Below are 10,786 nucleotides of genomic sequence, written 5' to 3' on the forward strand. Positions count from 1 at the left end.
TAGCAAATATATTAGTTGCAGTGAGAATAAGAGAAGTTCAAGTGATTTTTTTAATGAATAATTATCGATCTTTGGATCAAATAAAATGGACATTTTAGCATGTACCAAAAAAAATATGGACATCTTAGATTTGGCATTAAAGTTTAATTTGACACCTAGTGTCAACGAATATTAACTCATTTATTATTTTTTTATGATAACCAAATTGTTAGTAGTTAGTATTATAATGTTATGTTAAATTTTACCCCTGCCAGGATTTGAACTCTGAACCTCCAACTCCAAAACCTTTAGCCCACTAGCTTAACCAGTTGAAGGGGTGCTCGCAGTGCGGTTTGGTTCGGTTTTGAGCATAAAAGTCATCCTAACCGCGAGATAAAAATGCATGCGGTTCAGTTTGGTTCGATTGGATTTTAAGAAGTCATCAAAACCAAACCAAACCAAACCAATGCGGTTAGTTTGGTTCGGTTTGTGCGGTTTATCACGATATAAAAAATATGACAATATTTCCAACTTGTTACAAAATAAACATATGAAATTTTAATTTATTTTATTGTTTACATGATAAAATATGCATATACAGAAATTGATATAAATAATAACTTATTTTTAATACCAAAAGTATAGTTCTGGGTTGCGTGAAATGATATATTTTGACAGCCTACTATTTTATGGACTCAATTTGGGTTGATTGCTAATAGATGATAGAGTTAAGTTAAATATTGCGGTTTGATTTTCTGAAATAAAAACCGCAAACCAAATCAAACTGTGCGGTTTAGAAGAAAAATGATCCGTGCGGTTAACACTAAATGCGGTTTTTTGCTGTTTTGGTTTGGATTGGTTCGGTTTGCGATTTTACTTTTGGATTTGTTCGAATACGATCACCCCTAAGTTGAACTACTCATCCCACCCCTCCTAACTCCTTTATTAATATGTAATTGAAGAGGTTAATTAACTCCTTTATTATTGAGGTTAATTAACTTATAAGTTTCATCATACCAATATTAACATTATTGAGTTTAGACAAAATATAACTAATGCTAAAGTCATATGAAACTTTCAACAGTACCTTATGAGTTCACTAATCCAAACAACCAACAACCAAGCTATATATAAATTGAAATCACCACTGAATCAACTAACAATTTGTTAAAGCCAAAACATTTTTACTTATGATTAATTAAAATAAAAAGTGTGGCAGTTTACAATAGCAATAAAGTTCTTTTATAAAATATGATATGATGTTGGACATAGAAAATAAAAAGTGTGGCAATTTACGATAGGAATAAAGTTCTTTTTATAAAATATGATATGATGTTGGATATAGAAAGAATTTCAGATTTTTTTAATATAGCAAATATATTAGTTGCAGCGAGAATAAAAGAAGTTCAAGTGACTTTTTTAATGAATAATTATCGATCTTTGGATCAAATAAAATGGACATTTTAGCATGTACCAAAAAAAATATGGACATCTTAGATTTGGCATTAAAGTTTAATTTGACACCTAGTGTCAACGAATATTAACTCATTTATTATTTTTTTATGATAACCAAATTGTTAGTAGTTAGTATTATAATGTTATGTTAAATTTTACCCCTGCCAGGATTTGAACTCTGAACCTCCAACTCCAAAACCTTTAGCCCACTAGCTTAACCAGCTGAAGGGGTGCTCGCGGTGCGGTTTGGTTCGGTTTTGAGCATAAAAGTCATCCTAACCGCGAGATAAAAATGCATGCGGTTCAGTTTGGTTCGATTGGGTTTTAAGAAGTCATCAAAACCAAACCAAACCAAACCAATGCGGTTAGTTTGGTTCGGTTTGTGCGGTTTATCACGATATAAAAAATATGACAATATTTGCAATTTGTTACAAAATAAACATATGAAATTTTAATTTATTTTATTGTTTACATGATAAAATATGCATATACAGAAATTGATATAAATAATAACTTATTTTTAATACCAATAGTATAGTTCTGGGTTGCGTGAAATGATATATTTTGACAGCCTACTATTTTATGGACTCAATTTGGGTTGATTGCTAATAGATGATAGAGTTAAGTTAAATATTGCGGTTTGGTTTTCTGAAATAAAGACCGCAAACCAAATCAAACTGTGCGGTTTAGAAGAAAAATGAACCGTGCGGTTAACACTAAATGCGGTTTTTTGCTCTTTGGTTTGGATTGGTTCGGTTTGCGATTTTACTTTTGGATTTGTTCGAATACGATCACCCCTAAGTTGAACTACTCATCCCACCCCTCCTAACTCCTTTATTAATATGTAATTGAAGAGGTTAAGTTTCATCATACCAATATTAACATTATTGAGTTTAGACAAAATATAACTAATGCTAAAGTCATATGAAACTTTCAACAGTACCTTATGAGTTCGCTAATCCAAACAACATACAACCAAGCTATATATAAATTGAAATCACCACTGAATCAGCTAACAATTTGTTAAAGCCAAAACATTTTTACTTATGATTAATTATAATAAAAAGTGTGGCAATTTACAATAGCAATAAAGTTCTTTTATAAAATATGATATGATGTTGGACATAGAAAATAAAAAGTGTGGCAATTTACGATAGGAATAAAGTTCTTTTTATAAAATATGATATGATATTGGACATAGAAAGAATTTCAGATTTTTTTAATATAGCAAATATATTAGTTGCAGCGAGAATATGAGAAGTTCAAGTGATTTTTTTAATGAATAATTATCGATCTTTGGATCAAATAAAATGGACATTTTAGCATGTACCAAAAAAAAATATGGACATCTTAGATTTGGCATTAAAGTTTAATTTGACACCTAGTGTCAACGAATCTTAACTCATTTATTATTTTTTTATGATAACCAAATTGTTAGTAGTTAGTATTATAATGTTATGTTAAATTTTACCCCTGCCATGATTTGAACTCTGAACCTCCAACTCCAAAACCTTTAGCCCACTAGCTTAACCAGTTGAAGGGGTGCTTTCGGTGCGGTTTGGTTCGGTTTTGAGCATAAAAGCCATCCTAACCGCGAGATAAAAATGCATGCGGTTCGGTTTGGTTCGATTGGTTTTTAAAAAGTCATCAAAACCAAACCAAACCAATGCGGTTAATTTGGTTCGGTTTGTGCGGTTTATCACGATATAAAAAATATGACAATATTTCCAACTTGTTACAAAATAAACATATGAAATTTTAATTTATTTTATAGTTTACATGATAAAATATGCATATACAGAAATTGATATACATAATAGCTTATTTTTAATACCAATAGTATAGTTCTGGGACGCGTGAAATGATATATTTTGACAGCCTACTATTTAATGGACACAATTTGGGTTGAAATCACCACTGAATTAGTTAACAATTTGTTAAAGCCAAAACATTCTTACTTATGATTAATTATAATAAAAAGTGTGGCAATTTACAATAGCAATAAAGTTCTTTTATAAAATATGGGAGTGGCGGCTAGGAGAAAAGGTAGATCGAAAACCTAGCTGATACCATATAGGAAAATATCTCGATACTTTTTATTGATCATCAACATGTGTTATATACAAGAGTTGCAATTTTCATAATAGGAAAACTAATTATGCCTAATCAATACAAATATTCCTTTACTAATATCTCATTAGTGTACAATATATGTTCCATATATAGATGTGTATGATGCCATGTTCTGTCATGCGATACCATATACCAAAAATTCAATATCAGTTTCGAGTTGGGTCGCGGATCTGTGCTCAGCTCTAACTGGAGATCAAGAGACTAGACAAAAACAGAGATTCTTGCTCCCACTGAACCAAGGAACATCTTTTTGTCTTATGCACAAGTTGTCAAAATACCAAAAATTTGTTCGATATCTTAAACGTTTGTCATGTGCTATTTTGTTTAGTACTCTCCTATAATGTTTTATCCAGTATCTACATTTTGTAGATCAGATGGACATTTAAAACTTACGGTGAATAAGTGGAGTGTTCGGGGTTCTAACACCAACCCTCGTATATAAAATGTGGATAAATGTGATAATTTAAAATAGGACAAATAATAAGAACCGAACTCCGATATAAAAAAGTGGAAAAGTGAGGGTATTTCATCGTCATCACCATCACGGCATCACACTGTCTGTCTCAATCTCTAAAGTGTTTTTCTCACACTCACTTTCTCATTCTAATCACAATTCACAAGTTAAAACTTCTCGTTTCTTTAATTTCTTCATAATCATCATCAATTTGAATTTAACAGAAATGGGTTCTGAGAGTAACAACTTGGAATTTCTTAAGGAGATCGGTTTAGGTTCAACTAACATCGGTTCTTTCATCAATGGTCAATGGAAAGCCAACGGTTCTTCTGTTACTTCTGTCAATCCTTCCACCAATCAGGTCACAATTTTTCTAACTTTTTTCCTTTTTTTTTCTTCTTTGAAAAGTTGTTTGCATGCATGGAAGAACTGTTGAATTAAAGGAAAATTTGATATTTAAAGTGAATTGAATCTGTTTTAAGTTACAATTGTTTTTAAATTTAGTCCCGGACTTGTATGACACTCTCAAATAGGTCTTTGAGATTATGATTATCTCAAAAAAGTCTCTCACTTATTAAACTATCAAATACTCCCTCCGGTCACTGATTCATATAAAAATTGATATATCTGTATATAATATAGGTCAGATACATCAATTTTTTAATGAACCTTAAAAGAGGTTTTTGCTTATAATAGTGACAGTAAGGAGTAGGTCAAAAAAGTGTCAGATTCTATTAAACTATCAAATAGGTCCTATAATATTCTTTGAAGGACTCATGAATAAACTTTGTTAGAGTCGGAGACCTTTTTGAAATATTTATAAAGTCAGGGACCTATTTGAGAGCTGGAGACTGATTTGATGATTTACTCATTTAATGATTGAAATATTAGTGCATGTTTGAATTTGTGGTGAATTTAGTAAACTTATGGTGGTTTATAACTTTGATGAAGCTCAAAAGTGTAGCTTTTACTAATATTAGCTGTGATTTCGCCTTAATTAAAACAAGCGCTTATATGTTTTCACGGTTTCTGGAGATTTTAACTTTCATTTTTATCTATCTAATTATTGTTTACTTTGGGTTTAGACTATTGCAACGGTGACTGAAGCAACTGTGGCAGATTATGAAGAGGGATTGCAAGCTTGCAGTGAAGCAGCTAAGACATGGATGACTGTGAGTTTTGTTTTGTTTTTCTTTCTATTTTTATTTATTTTTGTAGTAGAAGTTTTTTTTGGTGAATTTTGTATTTGTACTGGTTCTCTAGTTGAATGGTATAATTGTGCTATTGTGGATAATTGGAAACTAAGTGAAGATGAACTTGTCATGTTCTCACAGATTCCTGCACCAAAAAGAGGAGAGATTGTAAGACAGATTGGGGATGCGTTGAGGGCTAAATTGGATCCTCTCGGTAGGTTGGTGTCTCTTGAGATGGGAAAAATTCTTGCCGAAGGAGTTGGGGAAGTTCAGGTATAGAAAATCCCTTTGTTCTGTATTATTTTGCCACACAAGTAAAAAGTTTAGATTGCATATAAGGCTATCACACTTGTTAGTATCACTAAATCAAGATAGTCAGTAGTTAGCTTCTACTGTTTCTAATTTGAACCATGCAATGTCGTAAAGGGAACCAAAATATATGTTGATCGTATGCCTGAGCTGATTATCTGCTGATTTATATTGCAAATGTTCTTTAAAATGCGAAAGAGTTTGATTTGTCAATTTTTTTTATGAGTTTTCACGTGACCCATCCTGAGAAGCCACACAAGGTTATGGCAGGGCCATGGTGTTTTATGGGGATATGGCAGCTTGAAATGACGAGTTCATGGCTTTTGGAAATCGATAACACTGATTGCCGTCCAATTCTTAGCCCATAACATGTGTTTGTTTGGGCTGTTAGGGCCAACAGATGTGTCTTTAAAGCTTCATCTGTTGCAAGCTTTCTCTGCAGGGTTGGGTTCTTTCTATCAATTTTCATTGAGAAGGAAAAATGAAAAGCCGTCCAAGTTGGGCATTTAACAGGTTGCATATAAATCCATTGCAGTAAACAAGGTTAACTGGAACCAAACTTTTTAAAATTGTTTACCTGTTAAAGAGATCTTTTGATCACCCATTTTTGGAAAACCATTTTGGGGGGCTTCCGCCTTACATAATTGGACATACTTGAGACGAAAAGTTCTTCTCATCCCTCAGATTTCTATGAACATTTACGAACCTTTTAATGTGATACTGCATTTTCATGTTGAATTAAGGCCATTTAAGCTATTTGAAGAAGAATTTTGTTATTAGAGGCATTTCCTATATTTGGTTCTCCAAGGTTGGTCACTTTACAAAGTTCCTTCATTTTGTTATTTGGGGCATTTCATAATCGTTTGGTGTATATACTTGCTTACGGCTCTATGCTGCAATTTTGTGCTTTTCTGATTATGCACAGAAATAAATTAATCGTATTATGTATACATGTTACAGGAAATTATTGATATGTGTGATTATGCTGTTGGGCTAAGCCGACAATTGAATGGATCAATTATCCCATCAGAACGTAAGTTTGTTTGTCTTAATTAGTTGTTCATCATTTCTTTATAATACTCATAGTTACAAAGTTATCTATAAAATCTTGATACTAATTTCTTTCAATGATGTTCTGGCTGAGTAATTTTTTCGTCAACTTTTATTTCCTTACAGGTCCAGATCATATGATGTTTGAGGTTCGATGTTAAGCCGTGATTATTCTGTAACTTCTTTACCATTTTGTCATGGAGGTTTAATTATGAACTGTCCTGTGTTCTCTTACACTACAGGTATGGAACCCACTAGGAATAGTTGGTGTAATCACCGCTTTCAACTTTCCATGTGCTGTTCTAGGTATGTTTTTTCTTGTCCTATCTCAACACAGTGATAAATTTCTGGTCATTCTAATATTAGGATTGTGTTCCAATCAAGAAAACGAACTACTTTTTATGCTTTGAACATATTCTGTTTGTTTAATCGTGATAGAACCTGTTTGTTTCCGTTGTGTCTCAGGGTGGAATGCTTGCATTGCACTAGTCTGTGGCAACTGTGTTGTTTGGTAAGTTGACATATCGCTGGGTATGTGTGCGTGCATAAATTCTGAGACAAATTTTCTTCATCTTCTTTTGCTGCACAATTTTCTTTGGATTTGAATGGCGTTTAAACTGTAAACTTTATGAAATTAATACTTCATTTCTATATGCCATGCTGTTTAATGTATGTAGTTTAGCAACATAATTTTATTTGATTGGTCAGTAAACACAGATAATGTGTGCTATGTATCTTAGTTGTCTTATCTGTGATCCCTGAAATCTGATCTATTTACATAATTCTTGCATACTTCATTCTTGCCTCTGAGGAATTCTTTCTCCCTCGATATTTCCTTCTATGTTGTAAAATAATATCTGTATGATATACATGGTTTGGAAAGGAGCTTTGTTAGAAGGGATTAAGATGAAACAACAAATTATCTTCATTGTTGCTGATCATGATGAACTAAATGACTTCTATGCAAATCTCTGAACTTTTTATGTGAAATATTGTCCGATTCTTACTCTAGTCTGTTTCAAATTTTTAATAAAAGGAGATCACATGAATTACAGGAAAGGAGCTCCAACTACTCCATTGATAACTATTGCTGTGACAAAGCTAATATCTGAAGTTCTTGAGAAGAACAAATTACCCGGGGCAATATTCACATCTTTCTGTGGCGGTGCTGATATTGGGGAGGCAATATCGAAAGACACACGCATTCCATTGGTTTCATTTACCGGAAGCTCAAAGGTGTGTCTTTGTCTACTTTATCACTAAACATAATGTTTTAAAAAGGTGGCATAATTAAACAAATTGAATTGGTTGTACAAATTTCCACTGTGTTAAAAATGTAGTTCTCACTTGAAAAGATTCTCAGTTAGTGCCTGCAGGAACGGTATTAGGTTTTATTACTAACTATTTATAAAGATATTTTATATTTAACACCCTATAGCATCATCCTCGTTAGTGCAAAATCATCCCGTTGGTGCAAATACCTCTATTTTTGTCAGACATTGTGTAATCCTGCATCTGTTGTTCATGCTCCCAATTAAAACACATTACATTGAGATACTGTGCCGAATGTTCACTTTAGTATGATTTGTAGATTACAATGTATACGTATGGAGCTGATAATGATGTGTTCCTATTATAGGTGGGCTCGATAGTCCAGAAAACAGTGACTGAAAGATTTGGCAAATGCTTACTCGAGCTAAGTGGTAACAATGCCATAATAGTCATGGATGACGCAGATATCAAACTAGCTGTACGCTCTATTTTCTTTGCAGCTGTGGGTACTGCTGGTCAACGGTGTACAACCTGCCGTAGACTGGTAATAAAACGAATTTTGAAAAAATGAATTCACAATTCTAATGCAGCCATATATGATTTTTTGTAAGGTATATTCAATATTTAATTTAGCTGCTTCGCTCTGCAGTATCTGCATGAGAGTATTTACACAAATGTACTAGATCAACTTGCCGGACTTTACAAACAAGTCAAAATTGGGAATCCCTTGGAGAAAGGGATTCTAGTTGGGCCTCTGCATACTCGTTCTTCTGTGGAAAACTTCAAGAAGGGCATTGCGGCAATAAAATCTCAGGCATGTCTTGTCACTCTTTTCTAGTTAGGTTAAATATGATTAACTTGTAACTTCATATGTTATGTCCAATTTTGCTCGGTATTACAAGTAAAGTTTTCCTCAAATTTGATGGATACCTGTATTCCTTGTGACGAGATTGTTTACCTGATTATCAGGGAGGGAAGATCCTAACTGGGGGAACTGTATTAGAGTCGGAAGGAAACTTTGTCCAGCCAACAATTGTCGAGATTTCTTCAGATGCTGCCGTAGTTAAAGAAGAACTGTTTGCTCCAGTTCTCTATGTTATGAAATTTCAGGTAGTATATTATCTATATCTTTTCATTTATCAAATCTATTTCCTCATGAATTTAGTTTCTGATTGCGATTAACAATTTTTCTACTTAGAATCTTGAAGAAGCAATTGCCTTGAACAATTCCGTGCCTCAAGGATTGAGTAGTTCAATCTTTACACAAACACCTAATACTATATTCAAATGGATCGGGTAAGTAATTGCACTTTCTTTTTTTGTCACTTCCTCTAGATATCTTCTAGTGCTACCTTAGGCAACTAAGTACTTAACCAAAACCACTTAAAAGATGTTTCTGGCGATTTTTAGTTGTATAAGTAATATACTTGGCATATTCATGGGTTTGATTGTTGTACAGGCCAAGAGGGAGTGATTGTGGTATAGTAAATGTGAACATACCAACTAATGGAGCTGAGATTGGAGGTGCATTTGGTGGAGAAAAAGCAACTGGTGGAGGTCGCGAAGCAGGAAGTGACTCGTGGAAGCAATACATGCGCCGTTCTACATGGCAAGTCTTAGTTTGAATTTAAGATGTCGCATCGTCACTTACTTAAAATTCTGTTGATCACAAGTTTATTTTCTTTTTCTGTGCAGTACCATCAATTATGGAAGTGAACTACCATTAGCTCAGGGAATTAACTTTGGTTAATCCTTGTACATGATGATGCTCAGATGCAATTTTCAACCATGGGAGGAAGGTTATTATCAAAGTAAATCTGGTTGACATGAGCTCAGATGGTTGTTTCAACAAGAAATGTTGTAAGACTGGCACTTTGACTTGATAACATTAATGTATGAGATCTAATAAAGAAATTTCCAATAAATTGAGTGCCAAAATTCTTATCTACCATTGAAAATGTTTTATATGTTTAGATATGCATGCTTCTCAAATGTGGTTATGTTTCTTATTTCTAAATCTTTTGGACACAATTTTGAATATCCTCTATAGTAAGCTGGCTGTAATTAAATATCACCCTAATCTGGTTTGATCTTGACCAAAAGTGTGCTTAGCTAATCTATAGACCCTCTAAATTGCTCCATGACCTCCGAAAATTCTAATTTTACCTTAAATTTAGTTTAAAAATTACTTTATGAATTTGATGTTGATTCGGAATGTAACTCATCGCCATTTGCTAATCCTTCGACTATTATTTCTTCATTTACTATTTGTTTTTCTTGTTTCAATCTCAGTATCTATATGGTGTCTTTGTTTATTCTTTGAAATGATATTTTGTGGGACTATTGTTTTTAGTGTGGGTCTTTGCTTAGGTTAATTGTGAGTGCTTATGCATGGGTTTGTGTAGTTCCTTCCATTAACTATGTCTATTTCAATTTATGATTGTTTTTAGAGATTTACGCGCCCTTCGAATTCCACACGCACCCTCTAACATTCCAAATTTACCCCCTTGCTAATGCAAGTGTGTAAATAGAAAAAATTGGGAAAAAAAGAGTTCCTATTTTAGGATGCAAACTGTAAACTGAGTTCGCATTCTAGGATGCGAACTTTATAAAAATCAAATATTTTTGTGCTCTTCAGCCTTCTTTCATCTTTCATGAAATAATGTTGTTTGAAACACCCATCCATGAGATGTCTAGCATGTTTTTATCATTTGCCATTTTCTAGAAGTAGAGATCTAATTATCCATGTTAAACTCAGATTCAAGATTTATCTTACAAAAACTTACATTCTTGGCTATTCAAGTGAATAGATAAGCTTGAAAACAACCCAATGTATTTAATAATGAAAAGTCGATTTTTTTTTTTTACTTTCACCATCAGTTTATTCTAGATCGAGAGTCTATTCTGACAATAAGTGGTTCTAGTCCCTTTTATATCGCAG

The 10,786-nt window shown here is 33.1% G+C and overlaps 1 protein-coding gene across 3 annotated transcripts; it reads left to right on the plus strand.

The window, feature by feature from the left end:
• The first annotated feature begins 4,040 nt into the window (after positions 1 to 4,040).
• Positions 4,041 to 9,796, plus strand: LOC123884287 (aldehyde dehydrogenase family 7 member A1). 3 transcript variants are annotated; one of them, XM_045933362.1, is made up of 15 exons: positions 4,043 to 4,123; positions 4,246 to 4,382; positions 5,107 to 5,193; positions 5,356 to 5,487; positions 6,484 to 6,556; positions 6,700 to 6,722; positions 6,816 to 6,879; positions 7,039 to 7,084; positions 7,629 to 7,809; positions 8,213 to 8,389; positions 8,495 to 8,659; positions 8,815 to 8,955; positions 9,044 to 9,141; positions 9,305 to 9,454; positions 9,541 to 9,796. In XM_045933362.1, the coding sequence occupies exons 2-15, from the start codon at positions 4,248 to 4,250 to the stop codon at positions 9,593 to 9,595; spliced, it is 1,527 nt and encodes a 508-aa protein (XP_045789318.1). In that variant the 5' UTR covers positions 4,043 to 4,123; positions 4,246 to 4,247; the 3' UTR covers positions 9,596 to 9,796. The 3 variants fall into 3 exon arrangements, with proteins under 3 accessions (XP_045789317.1, XP_045789318.1, XP_045789319.1); XM_045933363.1 differs by having other exon boundaries at positions 4,082 to 4,142; XM_045933361.1 differs by having other exon boundaries at positions 4,041 to 4,382.
• The last annotated feature ends 990 nt before the right edge of the window (positions 9,797 to 10,786 follow it).

The sequence above is a fragment of the Trifolium pratense genome, linkage group LG5, assembly GCF_020283565.1.
Source record: "Trifolium pratense cultivar HEN17-A07 linkage group LG5, ARS_RC_1.1, whole genome shotgun sequence".
In the NCBI taxonomy this organism is placed as follows: domain Eukaryota; kingdom Viridiplantae; phylum Streptophyta; class Magnoliopsida; order Fabales; family Fabaceae; genus Trifolium; species Trifolium pratense.